The sequence below is a fragment of the Poecilia reticulata genome, chromosome 5 (assembly GCF_904066995.2).
Source record: "Poecilia reticulata chromosome 5, P_reticulata-male-v2, whole genome shotgun sequence".
NCBI lineage: Eukaryota > Metazoa > Chordata > Actinopteri > Cyprinodontiformes > Poeciliidae > Poecilia > Poecilia reticulata.
This window is the reverse complement of record NC_088834.1, coordinates 27227116-27242638: the sequence shown is the minus strand read 5'-3', so window position 1 is coordinate 27242638 and position 15523 is coordinate 27227116. Positions and strand designations below refer to the sequence as shown.

The window sequence follows — 15523 nt, the reverse complement described above, 5'->3', positions numbered from 1 at the left end:
CGCCCGAGCGGCGCCAGGCTGACAGGCGTCAAGGCTCGGATGAATGGGTGACGTCAGCGCGCTGGCGCCTGCCAGTCTGCTCTGGCTTGTTTGGACAATCTGGGAGGAGGAGGAGGCGGCGAAGGAGGAGGAAGGCTCGGAACAGAGCGATGTGATCTGAGTTCGTGTGCACACAAGGCTGAGCACACACTGCAGAAACATGTGAAGGAATCCGTGAAGCTGCTGCTCACACTGGCTCTCCTTCAGCTAGTCGCTAAAAAAAAAAAAAAAAAGGGGGCGGGGGGGTGACGGGACTGTGTGCTTTTTGTGAACATAAAGAAAGCCTTGAGTTTAATGAACGCAGATTTCACCCAGAGAGCGCCGGTGACGTTGGGATTAATTTTCCAGATCAGTAAAACAGATCGTAACACTTCTAAGTCCATAACTATCCGGTCAATTCAATAAACTCTCAGAGTGAGAAAACACTACCAGCCAGAGGCAGTACGAAGTTAAACAGGACCCAGGGTGGCATGTCCTTTGGGGGCCAACTTTCAGTTTTACAGCTGTTATAGATTTATTGAACTAAATCAACAAATATGTTTTCATTTTCAATCTCATTACTTGGGGAAGAAAAAATCCTAATTAGACTAAGGAAAAAAAATTTATTGGTTTTTCTCTTTGGTCATTGGAGATGAGCACCAGTTATTTATTTACAAAACTTACTTCCCAGAAAAAGAAAACTTGCTCTGCCAAGCCTTTGTAAAAGAAATAAAAATTGCATCTATGATAATTGTGTGCCAGCATTATTATTATTATTATTATTATTATTATTATTATTATTATTATTATTATTATTATTATTATTATTATTATGTAATTTGCAGCTGTTGTGTGATCAGAGTGACACAATGAGAATGATCTAGCACCGTTATCCGTGCCAGATCTTCTTCATAAATTAAATCTCATTGAGACAAACACAATAAAAAAAAAAGACTGACTGAAACAAAATTGGAGACCGCCAGCCGCCAGCATGAAAATATGACTTTTATGGCTTTTGCTGAGCTGTTCTGTAAACCTGTTCAATGAATAAACAACGTTGTGTTTTTACAAATCAAATCACTGCGAGTAAACAGAGGTATTCTCCGGGCTAATTTTGCCGAGGGCGACCAGTAGGCTTTACGAGCTACGCGTAAAATTGACGATTACAGTAAGAAATGCACATTTGACGCCAGATGCAAACAATTGATTTAATAAGTGCTTTTACTAAGAGCTGTCAAACCCATTACTCTTGTAGACGGGTGATATGTGGTGCCGTAAAAAAAATTTCACATGATTTTTGAATAAAACGCAGACTTTTGACAAGCAACGGTACCTAAAAATCCTCTTTGAGAAGCCATTCCGGCTACTTTTAAGGAAAATATGAGAGAAGTGTTGATGAAAATATTTTGCACAGACATGTTTGTGCATGAGACTAAATGTTTGATAAAAGCTCACTAAATTTAAGAAGCACTGCACAGACAGATACAAAATTATGTTCCAGGAAAATGATAATATTGCGCATATATATTAAGACTTAAAATGTGCAATTTAGGGCATAAATTGAGCAGGTAAACCAATTTTTTTTTTCTGCACTTCTATGTTTTCTATGCGTCATGACAACTACAGAGTAAATATATTCTAATTCATAAGAGAATACAACTTTTTATGGACCTTGTGGTGTTCAGGTTTGTTTTGCTGCTTACATCTCTTCTGCCTTGGGCCGGCTCTTCCATAATAATTGAGACACTCAGGTTAGGAAAAAAAAAAAAAAAGTATATAAAAAGAGGTTCCCATTCTTCTCAGCCTGTGTGATTAATTCCCCTAAACTTACTGTACCATTGTCCGGCACATCTGCAGTGCCATCAGCGGCCGTCAAAGGCAAATCTGGGGCACCGCGGTGGCCTAATTGTCATTAACCATTCATCCCATTCAGCTCCGTCCCATCCCACACACATTCTCCCAGCGCACGGCCCCGGAATTCACCACCCATTGGATTGGACTGTCACCCACCCCAACCCCCCACCACCTCCAGGCAATCCACACCTGCAGAGTCCCCAAGCCGTGGACAGCTGGATTCCCACATATTACCCATAAAAGACACACATTTGTTTCCATTTGTAACGCCATCCCTCAAACAGATTGTAAATTCCGATAACCAGCCCGGAGCGCAGACATTGGCTGACGGCGCGCCTTCGGAGCGCCTCTCATTGGCCGTCTCCCTTCAAACGGGACGGCTCGGCCACGCCCCGCACACCCCGTAGCCGCTGCCGTCCTATAAAAGGCCGAGGAGGCTTCCCCATGTGGACGTCGCGAACTGTCAACACAGACTTGTAGACATTACCTCCGAGAGGAAGGAAAGACGCTCGTTTCAGTTGTGTGTGTGTGTGTGTGTATGTGTGTGTGTGCGCGCGCGTGGGGGTGTGCGTTTTCTTTTTCCTCAAACTTTCCCAAAACGCCCCTCGGCGCATTCTGTGGAAGCTAACGAGACAAAAGATGAAGGTTGTCGGATCTACCTGCGCCCTGAAGAGCAAGGTCGGCGGAGAGATCGGCCTGTCCGACCAGAGCCTGGCCATCACCAAGTGCAAGATCCCGCTGCTGGACGAGCAGATGAACGTCTTCCTGCAGGACATGAACAGCTGCTACAGCAAGCTGAAGGAGCTCGTGCCCACGCTGCCCACCAACAAGAAGGCGAGCAAGGTGGAGATCCTGCAGCACGTCATCGACTACATCTGGGACCTGCAGGTCGAGCTGGACGAGCCGGAGAAGAGCCGCCAGCAGCACTCCGTCCCCCGCACGCCGCTGACCACGCTGAACGCGGAGCTGGCCAGCATCTCGGTGGAGGTAAATATCCCTCTCCCCCGCCCCCCTCTCCATCCTCGCACGTGCCGCAGACACAGATCAGAGCGTCACGTAAAGCAGGATGCACGTTTGTAATGGACGCATGAGAGCGCGAGTGCGTAAAAGTTGCCAAATCTATGCGTAAAAGCGCACGTTTTGTTTTGCTTTTCGTTTTTAAACCACATCTGTGTTTGGCGGTAAGCAACATGCACTGACCTGCTTCTCTCTCTTTCTCTCCCTCCTCCAGAACGGCTGCTCAGAAGAGAGGATAATGTGTCGCTAAGAGCAGATGGAGCATCTTCCCCACATCAACCCCTCAAAAGCCGTGCGCCCCGGCGGAGGACCAACAAGGCGAACCCGGTGTGACATTCTGGGCAAACGTCGAAATCTAGCGCCTCGAACTGTGTAGGGGATGTTGAAAACTCTCCCAACTTAAAAAAAAAAAAAAGAAAAAGAAAAAAACTTTACAAAAAGAAAAAGAAAAAAAATTACAAAAAAAAAAAAATTAAATCAAAAGCTAGAAAATCAAGACTGGACATCCTCCGGCCGCGGTGGACTCTTGTCACTCGCAGCTCTCGATTCATCCGGGGGCTCTGAGAGCAGCGGTGTCCAGATCTAGAGAGCCTGGGTCAGTCAGAGGGACCAAGACAAAGTTCAGAGCAACCAGCGACAGGCTGCTGCTGCTGCTTGTAGAGTTTCGAAAAAGGAAAAAAAAAAAAAAGCTTGTGTTTCTGTCGCGCTCTCTCTCTCTCTCTCTCTCTCTCTCTCTCTCTCTCTCTTTGTATTTTGTGTAAAATCATATAAAGAATTCAAACATTTTGTAAAAGAAGAAGAAAAATTTATTTCTCAGATTCCTGAGTGACAAACTGTATTGTATATTACAATGCCACAGTATGTGAAGATATTGTTTTCTTACAATGTACTTTATTTGCGTTTTTATTAAAACAAGAACACTATTTTTTGAACAAGAACCCCGTGTGCTGCGTCTGTTTCTCACCTAGAGATTTAAAGGATGAAATCAAACTTTTTTATATATATTTTTTTCCTAATAAAGCAAATACTCTTAGGAGTATTAGGTGTGTTTTTGCACAGGTCTGTTAATTTTTTTTTTTATGTGACAGTGAAAGCATCACTAGAAAAACCTCAAACTTACCAGAAGCTGTTAAAAAAAGAAAACTCAGCCAAACAGGGCTGGCAAAAGATTTTATGGGGCCCCTGAGCAGTATTTGATTCGAGGTCACCATAGTGATGCTAATAGCTCAATTGTCCAATGGTCGTTGTGCATTTATTAGCCTGATTTAACCGTTTTCTAATAAGCGAACGAGCTGCTTTGACCAGCATTATTTACTTTGAGTCATTTATTAAATCACAGACAAGTAGGTGTGTCTCTGATTTATTTAATCTGGAAGTTTTTTTTCCCCAACTCTCAACACTTTAATGTAGATTCAGGAGTGAGAAGTCAATCTAAATATTTATTTAAAGTTCCACTTTATTATTAGAGCTAACCTCCCCATTCTCTTCGACCCCATAACAAATTTAAAACTCCCAAAGCTAAAAAGTACGTTTTTGCATAAAAGTAGGCTCATTCTTAATAGATAATCTAACTTTCTGCATGTCACATACTCATAGTTATGGAAAAAAAAAAAAAAAAAACTTTCTCCAAAAGTTTGGAGAACTTGAAAAGTGAGAGATGTCCAACTTTAAGAAGATCAAAACATAAACGTTCAGAACCAGCTCGGCTTTCTTATCCCTTGGGCCGGCTTTGCAGGTAACATCCAAGCGCAGCTGGTGGTAAACATAATGGCTCATATCCATGTACTTAAATTGCTCATTTGCCTCTGTGGGCCATTAAAGTATCACATTACAAGAGGAAATGCAGACCTTGATAAAGACGGGCAGATTCGGTCAAAACGTGAAATCAAATCCATTTTCATTTTTAATATTCTCCAGGTGTGAAATGATAAGAGAGAGAGAGAGAGAGAGAGAGAGAGAGAAAGAGAGAGAGAGAAAGAAGTTTATAAAGGGAAGAAGAAACAATAATCTTAAAGGGGGGCTTGTTTCACGTCATAACACATCATTTAAATGTACTGTTCCAATATGTTATCGCGTAAATCTGCAGCTCTGTTTCGGCGTCTCTCTCTCTCTCTCTCTCTCTCTCTCTCTCTCTCTCTCTCTCTCTGTTGCTCTCTCACTCAGTGGTTTAAAAAAAAAACAAACAAAAAAAAACGAGCTTTGGCGAGGCGATTCGCTCTAAGATTTATTCCGTCTCCCTGGTGCAATGTTTTTCCCATTTCCCTGCGGTGCGATGCGCACAGCTGCAGCCCCGGCGCGGCCAGTGTGTGATTGTGTTTGTGTGATAGCTTTGTGCCAAGGGCAGGGGAGGGCGGCGGGGCCCAGACTGAGCGGCGCCTCGGCACACCTGGGGAAGTTCAGGTTAAATAGCTCCACATTCCTCAACACACAGCTGATTGAAACATTAACAAACAGTAATCCGCGGGCCAGGCCGCAGATGGGCTGGGAATCACGCCAAAGAGACACGGAGAGAGAGAGAGAGAGAGAGAGAGAGAGAGAGAGAGAGAGAGAGAGAGAGAGAGAGAGAGAGAGAGAGAGAGAGAGAGAGAGTTGCTCACGGGTAGAGATTCCCACAGTACACTCATACGCCATAAGTTACCTATTAATATACACTGAGAAACTTTTTTATTTTTAATTCCAGGAGCTAAGCTATTTAACCCACAATCTCCTTAATAGCTTTCATCGCACCGCTTTAGCAGCCAGGTTTTTATCGCTGTCCGCTATTCAGCAAATATTAGCTAATTAGCTAATATGGCACACGTATTACTAAGCGTTGTACAAGATGACCAAGCTGGGAAAATTCACAAGCCTACTGCGCTGGACTCCGACCCAACACCCATCTATTATTCTCTAATTAGTATTTTCAGTCAGGGATTTGCCGTGGACACATGTCTCAATATCGACACCAATTTAATTTCTACGCTCATCCCATGATATACAAACGTGAAGGAATCCTTATGTCACCTCGCTTGGCTCTCGCTTGTATTTTAGCTCCCTCTAGCGACATCACAATTAATTACACCAGCGGTTAAAAAAAAAAGGAAAAAAAGTGGAAAACCACAAGTAGACAACAGCGCCCTCTTCTGGTAACCTGGTGACATTTCACAAACAATCTAGACAGAATCGCAGGGTTTTTTTTGTACTTGATGGGAATAAAATAGGATTTTAAAATGTTTCTAAACATTATCCGTTTATTATTTCACACAGTTGATACTGACAAAATATTTGTCGTAGTAACACACAAACATACACAAATTTACAGATGTAGTATGTTCTTTCATTTATTACAACTGAATTGTAGCCGAAATACATAATCCATTTTGAGTGGTTCCTTAAGCTTGGGTCAGGAAAGCCTCTTCTGAAACAATTATAAAAACATTTATTCCATTAGTCATTTGGAGCGTTACATCGTGTTATAATGTAATTCCTTCATGAAAAACATACATGGAGTGTTGTTTTAATTCTTTCAGGCAGGTTTGAAAACTCCTTGAATCTCCCATGGCAACCATTCAGCTGTGCAAAATGCCTGGATGGACCGTGTGCAATCTATGCAGATGAAGCTCCTCCTCAGAGCTGCAGTTTCCAAGTCTCCACCTCTCAGAGTAACACTCTGCTCCTTCAGACTAGCCAGCAGAAATTAGCAAACTCCTGGAGGAACTGCATCTGCTGAGCTCATCGTATGAGCTTCTCAGTAGAACGCTGGTAAAAAAAAACCCATTATGAAAGCGTTAATAGAGGAGCGCAGTTATGACTTCCTGAAGGTGGAGCGTCAGAAGGAGCAGGAGTTTCTTAAAGAGACAGAGGCGTTAAATAAAGTCACATTTCTTTCAGGTCATATTTGACATATGTAGCATTTTTACAACTGAAGGTAACAGTTGATTTCTTATGCTATAAAATGGCACCATGTGCCTGGAAAATACACAGTCCTGCCCCCTTAACAAAGTATATTATAATTGACAGATTTTTCATTTTATGCAGGATTTAAAAATGTTTTATTTGTTGCAAACATCGCCATGTCTCAAGTTTCGAGAGATGCTGCTAAACTCAACCATGACATGACCATACATGAAGTGCCTTAAGACACTTAATGCCTCTCGTCTTAACCACATTATGATTTTTTTTTTTAGTAAAGTGCTTCAGAAAATGCTCCAGAAAGTATTTTTTTAACATCTTGTCATCTTGACATTTTATCAACTCTGTTATTTTTCTTTGAATGTTTATCCAGGACATGAAAATAATGGGTTTGACTAATCAGAGTCAAACCCATTATTGATATGTTTCAAAGTGGATGTCATGTTATTCCATTGGTATTTCTTGAACACAGCAAAAGCATGCTTTATGTTTCCTGGAAGTGGGGGGGAAAAAAAAAAAAAAAAAAAACTTCCAGCAGGTTCAAAGTTTCAGGTCCTCTTCGCTCTGATGAGCCGAGAATTTTCCTCCATTTCCAGAACCGTCCTATGTTGTTTATTTATTTAAACAGATTCATTATATGTACCCATTTACCATTCCAATAATAGAGTAAAAAACTGCCTTTGTAGTCGTGAGTAAAATGAACAGATGCAGATTTTTAATATAATTATGAATAACTCACCATGCTGTCTGGGGAAAAAACAAATCATCAATAGGCTTTTTTTTTGTTTTTTTTTTAATAGACATGGGACTTTTAATGTGCAGTTTGGCCTCAGTCCTACAGACAATCCTAAACCAGTAAAGTTCTCCAAATGTTAGATATTTTACTGGTGCAACACAGGAAGAATAAAAGCAGCAGAGTTTTACTTTTAAAACAACATTAGACTACCAATGAGAAGGCAACACATTTTTATTAGACCCACACTAATAAAAACAGATGATTTGCACGCAGATACGAACGCAGAGTCAGAGTCGAGAATGTTTAAATATAAATTTGTATTTACAACAATATCAACATCAACAGAAAAATTAGTAATATACATCCCGTAAAATGTCAGCTTATTCCACCTCCAAACAAAGAAAAACTAAAAACGTTTCGTCTCTTTTGTACTTCATTCGACTCGAAAAGTTCCTTTTTCTTTCTTTTTTTTCTTTTTCTTGAAGTAACAAAATCTGGACAGCTTAAAAACAAATGCTGCTTCCTGAAAAATAGAAGAAATATTGATATGTTTCAAAGTGGATGTCATGTTATTCCATTGGTATTTCTTGAACACAGCAAAAGCATGCTTTATGTTTCCTGGAAGTGGGGGGAAAAAAAAAAAAAAAAAAAACTTCCAGCAGGTTCAAAGTTTCAGGTCCTCTTCGCTCTGATGAGCCGAGAATTTTCCTCCATTTCCAGAACCGTCCTATGTTGTTTATTTATTTAAACAGATTCATTATATGTACCCATTTACCATTCCAATAATAGAGTAAAAAACTGCCTTTGTAGTCGTGAGTAAAATGAACAGATGCAGATTTTTAATATAATTATGAATAACTCACCATGCTGTCTGGGGAAAAAACAAATCATCAATAGGCTTTTTTTTTGTTTTTTTTTTAATAGACATGGGACTTTTAATGTGCAGTTTGGCCTCAGTCCTACAGACAATCCTAAACCAGTAAAGTTCTCCAAATGTTAGATATTTTACTGGTGCAACACAGGAAGAATAAAAGCAGCAGAGTTTTACTTTTAAAACAACATTAGACTACCAATGAGAAGGCAACACATTTTTATTAGACCCACACTAATAAAAACAGATGATTTGCACGCAGATACGAACGCAGAGTCAGAGTCGAGAATGTTTAAATATAAATTTGTATTTACAACAATATCAACATCAACAGAAAAATTAGTAATATACATCCCGTAAAATGTCAGCTTATTCCACCTCCAAACAAAGAAAAACTAAAAACGTTTCGTCTCTTTTGTACTTCATTCGACTCGAAAAGTTCCTTTTTCTTTCTTTTTTTTCTTTTTCTTGAAGTAACAAAATCTGGACAGCTTAAAAACAAATGCTGCTTCCTGAAAAATAGAAGAAATATTGATATGTTTCAAAGTGGATGTCATGTTATTCCATTGGTATTTCTTGAACACAGCAAAAGCATGCTTTATGTTTCCTGGAAGTGGGGGGAAAAAAAAAAAAAAAAAAAAAACTTCCAGCAGGTTCAAAGTTTCAGGTCCTCTTCGCTCTGATGAGCCGAGAATTTTCCTCCATTTCCAGAACCGTCCTATGTTGTTTATTTATTTAAACAGATTCATTATATGTACCCATTTACCATTCCAATAATAGATAACACATCTCATAAAAAAAAAATAAAAAAAAATGTACATCAAAAACCTCAAACTATACACAGATGTGGAAAAATATCTCTTTGGATTGCGCGTGTTGAAAAGGTAGATCCTGCCGGTCGATAGCAGTCGAAACAAAGATGGTGTGAACTAAAAAAAAAACAAAAAAAACTGCAGCTCGAAGGAGAAGGGAGGGGCGGGGGTGTCCTAACCAAATTGACGTACTCGCTCTGACGAGTTCGTGTCTTTTTGTTCCTTCACTTTAACCAACCCTCCGACCGTGTCCAAACCCAGACCTTCAACAAAGCAGACGCTCCTCGTTTATTTAAAAAAAAAAAGTGCCTTGCTAAAAGATGAGAAACAAACCCAATAAAGGGGGGAATTAAAATCATTCAGGAAACGACAAGAACAGGAACCCAAACGTGTTGCAAATGGTATAAAAAAAAAACAAACAAACAAAAAAAAAAATCAACCAAATCAGCTTTGACCTATGGGACACAAAAATACAACCAGGTCTCTTTTTTTTGTGCAAGAACGGGCCTATAAAAGCAGGGCTGATATATATTTCTCCACTATTTACAATTCATATTCACAGAAGACATACGAGACATCTAATACTGCAGTACCATTCCTTTTTTGTGTTTTTTTTTTTCTTAAAAACATGGATTATGATGCTCAGTTACAGTCTAAAGCATAGAGGCAAGAATTATTGCTCCAATCTGCATAACATTATTAGTAAACTGTGTGCTTATAGCTTCCAATGACTTAAGAATGAGGTGCATTTAAAGGCTAAGGAAAAAAAAACCCCAAAACAAACTAAAACTGTTGTAAAGGCATTGAATCTCTAGTAAGGCTGTAAAGATGAAGGAATATTGCATCCACCTTTTTTTTTTTTTTTTTTTTTTGCTTTTTTTCCCCACTTTTCCCCCTCCCCTCCAGAAACAAGGAGGCTTAATGGTAAAGTGCAGCCGCAGCCAGTCGTACCATAGTCCTGTTCTGTATCCTGGCTGCGGCGCTGTATACTGCCCGGCGGCTCCGGGTCAGCCGCCCAAACAGACGCGGGTCGATTTTGTGCTTCCAAGGCTCCGACTTGGAATAAAACGTTTCGCACAAAGCAGTTTCTGTGGCCCACTTCTTTTATTGCAGTACAGTCCCACGTTACCTGACTGTACCCAGGCTTCTAAGTCATCGTTTCTTACTTTCTTTAGCAAGAAAAAGGAGTGGGGGCTGGGGGTAGGTTATCTACCGTCTGGGGCGTCCTGTCCCAGCTGGAAGAGTCCGCCACAGGTCCTCAGCAGAACTTCTGCAGAGACAGAGGTCCATCATGAGACCATTGTTCATGTCGTAAAGATGAATACAGTACTGTGTGAAAGTATATATTTTTTATCCCTTGTACTGTTATTTGTGCAAACTATAATGACATTGAAATGTTAAAATTGAACACTCCATTAAATCGGACGGTTTGATTTTGAAGCGAGAGGAATGGGCAAAAATGTTTGTGTGAAGGCCAGACAACAAAAAGTGTTCCTAATGTTAACTGCATGAAAACTCCAACGCACGCACGCACGCACGCACGCACGCACGCACGCACGCACCCATGAACGCACGCACGCACCCACGAACGCACGCACGCACGCACGCAAGCAAGCGCACACGCACGCACGCAGGCACGCAAGCAAGCGCACACGCACGCACGCAGGCACGAACGCACACACGAACGCACGCACGCACGCACGCACGCAAGCAAGCGCACACGCACGCACGCAGGCACGAACGCACACACGAACGCACGCACGCACGCACAAAACAAATGCAACAGAAAAATGCTAGGTGCCAAAAAATGTTGCAATTACAGAAAATGTCAGCACATACCTCCAATCAATGACAGAAATGCAAATTAAAAATGTTGCAACAGGAAATAGAAGCAGAAGAAAAAAATGCAGGAAGTAGCAAAAAAAAGGCATAAAACCCATCAAACTTGCACCATAAAACGGAAGTCCTCCAGGCCACTAGGTGGCGACAAACAGCAAACTGTACTCAGTAAAGCAGGGCTGTTGGTTTTTTAATGGGATGTCAAGTCAGAAGATGAATATTATAAAGCAGCGGCATATTTAAGGCAGTAATGTTACCTCTCCCTGGAGGATTTCCGTTTTGTGGAAAGAGTTTCCAGCAGTTGTATCTGCAGTTGTTTTAGCCATTTGTGGGATTTTTATTTTTTCTCTTACTTTCTGTGATTTTTTGTTGTTGAAGGGTTTGTCTGTTGCATTTGTTTTTTTTGTATTTATGTGTGTTTGGACTTTTCATCATTCACGTGTTTGCAGCATGTTTTGCTGTTTGCTGCACATTTTCATCTGTTGGACAATGCAGCGTTGAAAATACGTTCCCAAACCAAAAACCATGAACTTTATTTTCCTTTTACCTCACTATTAGTTGCTACTTTGTGACTGTCTGTCACATTGCAAAATCCTGGTTGCGTCAGGATAAAATATCTAAATGTTTAGAGTTTTGTAGTACTGTAACATCGTATCTACCGGATCGGGTCCCATTGGCAGCCTGTTCATCCCCATTGGGTTCATCCCCATCTGGCCTTGCATCTGAGCCATCTGTCCTGCTGCTGGGCCACTGACTGGTCCGGGTCCACTCATTGTGGGGTTCATCATCATGGGTCCAAACTGGCCCTGGTTAGCCTGCTGTGGGAACTGCTGCTGAGGATAAGGGCTGGATAGAAACAGAAATAGAGTCAAATACAAAAAAAAAGCAACAACCCTGGAATATCCGGTGAATGGATGATGGTACTCACTTATTTCTCTGCATTCCTCCCTGTGGCCAGCCTTTCATGTCTCCAGACGGGTACATGTGCCCTCCCTGGGGATTCCCCTGAATCCCCGCCATCATGGCATTCTGTGAAGGCCCCCCCATTCGGCCTTGCATCATGTTCCCCGGCGGGCTGCTGCCGGGAGCCATGAATGTCGAGTCCCCCTGCTGGTTCATCCCTGTAACAACACCGGATATGAAGCTGAAACCTGAGAATCGTTGCAGACGACCGTCTCTGCCTCACTCAGCTCACCGTAGTTGCTTGCGTAGTTAAATCCCTGCTGCCCGGCCTGATTCATTGGGGGCCCTGCCATGGGGCTCTCCATGCCCCCAGGTGCTGTGACGTTAGGAGGAGGACTGAAGCCTCCTGCCGCCGCTTGATTCTGTTGCTGCTGCTGTTGCTGCTGCTGCTGCTGCTGCTGTTGGTGCATGATCATCACCATCCTCTGCCTCCTCATCATGTTTTCCCTGTTGCGCTGAGCCATCATCTGGGCACTCATGAAACCCGGCTGCAGACACACAACAGCACATGCAGTCACTGGGTTTAGTAACCGATTAACTCATCCGACTGATTGTGATTCTTTATCATCATATAATTTAGTAATCAATTAATTGTTAACTAAGCAAACAGGCTCAAAAAAGGGAAATTTGCTGAAAGAGCAACATATTCAGAGCAGTAATTAAATCAAAACTGTGCAAAAAAAAGAAAACATTTTCATCTAAGCTAACAAGAACCTTCGTCTGTAAATATGTTCTACCCAAAACTCGTGTTGATGTTATAAGTATTTTTTTTAGCTACAAATGACGAAGCATTCACTAAAAGAATGTTATGCCATTTTAGACAGTAAAATTTGTTAGTTGTCTCAAGCCTCAGGTAGTTATATAAAAAATCTGCAGAATATGGACATTTTTAAAATCCAAATAATCATCAAAGTAATCAATTAATCGTCATGGTAATCAGTTAATTGTCCGAATAATTGACAGATTAATTGATTAATCGTCAGAGTAACCAATCAATAGTAAGGTAATCAGTTAATTGTCTGAGTAATTGACAGATTAATGGATTACTAGAATCATTGTTAGTTGCAGCCCTGTTGACCTAAAGCGACATGCATGGTGCTGGCTGCATACCTGACCACTCATCCCTGCTGACTGCATGGCGGGCTGCATGGCTGAGCGCATGGCGGGGTTTCCTCCAGGGACGTTTTCCATTTTCATGCCTTGTCGGGCCTGGTTCATAAACTGCCAAAGAAGAAACAAAAATGCTTTTCAATGAGCCTGAAACGTTTATGGCAATTTAAGGTTCATCGAAACACAGAAGAAAAATTAATAAAAGATGATTCCCAGGGTTCTGTGTGTTCACCTGCTGTCCCTGTAGTCTCTGCTGCAGCTGCAGTCGGAGAGGCTTGGTGGCGGTCATCATGCGAGGCCGCTGCATGTTTGCGCGGGGGTTGCCCATGGCCCCCATGCTCGCCATGCCAGGGAAGCCTCCTGTCTGGCCCATCTGACTCATCATGGGGTTGAAGCCGCCAGGCGACTGGCCCTGCATCGAGCTACCTGCGTAACCAGGCTGCATTCCCATCGACTGGGGGCCCGGGTAAGCCTGGCCATACATTGGCTTCTGGTCCAAGCTCATCGAGGAGTCGTGGCCTGGAAAGGGTTCTGACGGGACGCATGAGCCCTGGACCTGATCCGGGCACGGCTGTGGGCCTTCGGGTCCCTGGGCCTGCAGGAGACGAAGACAGAAGTTAAGGAGGAGAAACTTTACCGGAGCGGCAGGGTAGCATAGCAACACAAAGCAACACTGTTTGTTAGCAGGCCTGCAATGATAACTCAGTTTGTAAGGCAATAAACAGTCCCAGAAATGAATGTGATAAATGATAATAATACTGTCATTTTCAGACTATTTTTAAGTAATATACTGTACTGATAAAAGCATAATAATGCCAGTTTGCTCTCTCAAAGACTAATGCATGTTTGTCATTTCGTAAAGAACGCAGAACAATGCAACTGGAAGATATTTTAAAGATCCGGTAACACTTTATTTGAAGAGGTGTGCATCAGAATTACATTACAATGTCATAAACATGAAGGAGTCTACATGACAGTTTATGACTGTTGTCAGGAAGTGTTTTTTGGTAAATAATGACACTTTTAAAGCTAATTTCCATTAAAAGTTGCATTAAAGGTCCACTAAAAGTGCATTATTTAGCATTATTGTGTAAATAACTAAATTTTTATGCAAATTTGCATTAAAACGTACATTAAAAAAGAGTCAACTTTGCATTGAAAGTGTCATTATTTACCAAATGACACATCATGACAACAGTCACAAACATTCATAAAGACTCCTTCATGCTTATGACTGTGTAACGTCAGTCTTATGCACACCCCTTCAAATTAAGTGTTACTGTAATATCCAAATTAAAATCAGCACAAAACAGTAAACAGAAACAAAAACGATACACAACTAAAACCATAAATAAAATGGACTATAAAGTGTCTGTTAACAAAACTGCCCATCAGAATAAAAATAATCAAGCTCACTTCATTGCTTCGTTGCTCATTGTAACAGGTTTTCTTGTATGGTCAGTCTAGTGAAAGCATCAGTTTCATTTATTCACGTCATAGAGACCGTGCTTAGTGGTTAGTAGAGTTTCTGTACATGACATTCTTCTCAAGTTGGTTTATAGAAACTTTTTAAATTAAAATCTTAAGACTTATAACGCTATAATTGAAAAGTTTGGCTGCACAAACGTTCGAGTCCAATTTCATTTAATTTGAAGAAGGTGGGGGGCAACTTCACTCAGGTGTCCAACATCAGTGTCTGACCTCACAAATGCATTTCTAGAAAAATAGTTAGAAAATTCCCGAAAATGCCTCCCTAGAAGATTTGAAACCATTATAGCAGCAAATCTGATGAACAGTTGGACGTGTTGATGGATAATGTGTCAAATGGATAAACAATGAAATGGATGTGTGTGACAAACTGCGGGCACCAACATCCAGTAAGTGAATGCAATGCAAATCTCTTGCTCCAAGTTAGTCCATACCTGGCCCACTATTTCAGGGATCCCCAGGGCTCGATCTATTTCCTGCAGAGCAATGACATCAGCGGTCTTGAGCAGAGAGTCCAGCTGGTCCAGAAGAGCTCTTTCATCAGTTGGCCCATCATTACTGGGCAGAGTCCCCAGCAGCTCCTCCAGGGGATGAACAAACGTGTCCCTAAGTCAACCAATGACACAAAAACGATTAGGTCTCTGTCAGAGACTACAAAGTCGACAAATTATCAGTGTCTTAACTGAACCTGAAAAAACCCAAAGGTGTGAAAAAGCAGCAACATATTCACCTGTTTGCACAATTTTGCGGTCTGTCCATCCCCATGGGGGTGTCAGGCCAGGAGGGAGACTGAGGAGGAGGGCCGTTTCCACCAAACGGACTCATGGCCATGCCACCTTCATTATTACCTGCATAAGAGATAGTGGACATTCTACGCATTAAAAAAAAACAAACAAAAAAAACTAGCTTTGATCCATTTCGGCA

At 41.5% G+C, this 15523-nt stretch overlaps 2 protein-coding genes across 4 annotated transcripts in view; one reads left to right on the top strand and one right to left on the bottom strand.

The window, feature by feature from the left end:
* Window positions 1-2305: 2305 nt before the first annotated feature.
* Window positions 2306-3827, top strand: id1 (inhibitor of DNA binding 1, HLH protein). The gene is made up of 2 exons (XM_008410561.3): window positions 2306-2859; window positions 3104-3827. Exons 1-2 carry the CDS (start codon window positions 2512-2514, stop codon window positions 3137-3139), a joined length of 384 nt encoding a protein of 127 aa, XP_008408783.1. The 5' UTR covers window positions 2306-2511; the 3' UTR covers window positions 3140-3827.
* Window positions 3828-7729: 3902 nt separating this feature from the next.
* LOC103465576 (nuclear receptor coactivator 3-like) overlaps window positions 7730-15523 on the bottom strand; it is a 51274-nt gene continuing 43480 nt past the window's right edge. For all 3 annotated transcript variants that reach the window (XM_008410563.3, XM_008410562.3, XM_017305008.2), the window contains 8 exons: window positions 15330-15447; window positions 15034-15205; window positions 13344-13706; window positions 13112-13222; window positions 12234-12489; window positions 11967-12159; window positions 11698-11884; window positions 7730-10469 (listed from right to left, as the gene is read on the bottom strand). In XM_008410563.3, coding sequence (XP_008408785.2) covers window positions 10458-10469; window positions 11698-11884; window positions 11967-12159; window positions 12234-12489; window positions 13112-13222; window positions 13344-13706; window positions 15034-15205; window positions 15330-15447 — 1412 coding nt within the window. In that variant the 3' untranslated portion in view covers window positions 7730-10457. The remainder of the gene's footprint in view (window positions 10470-11697; window positions 11885-11966; window positions 12160-12233; window positions 12490-13111; window positions 13223-13343; window positions 13707-15033; window positions 15206-15329; window positions 15448-15523) is intronic.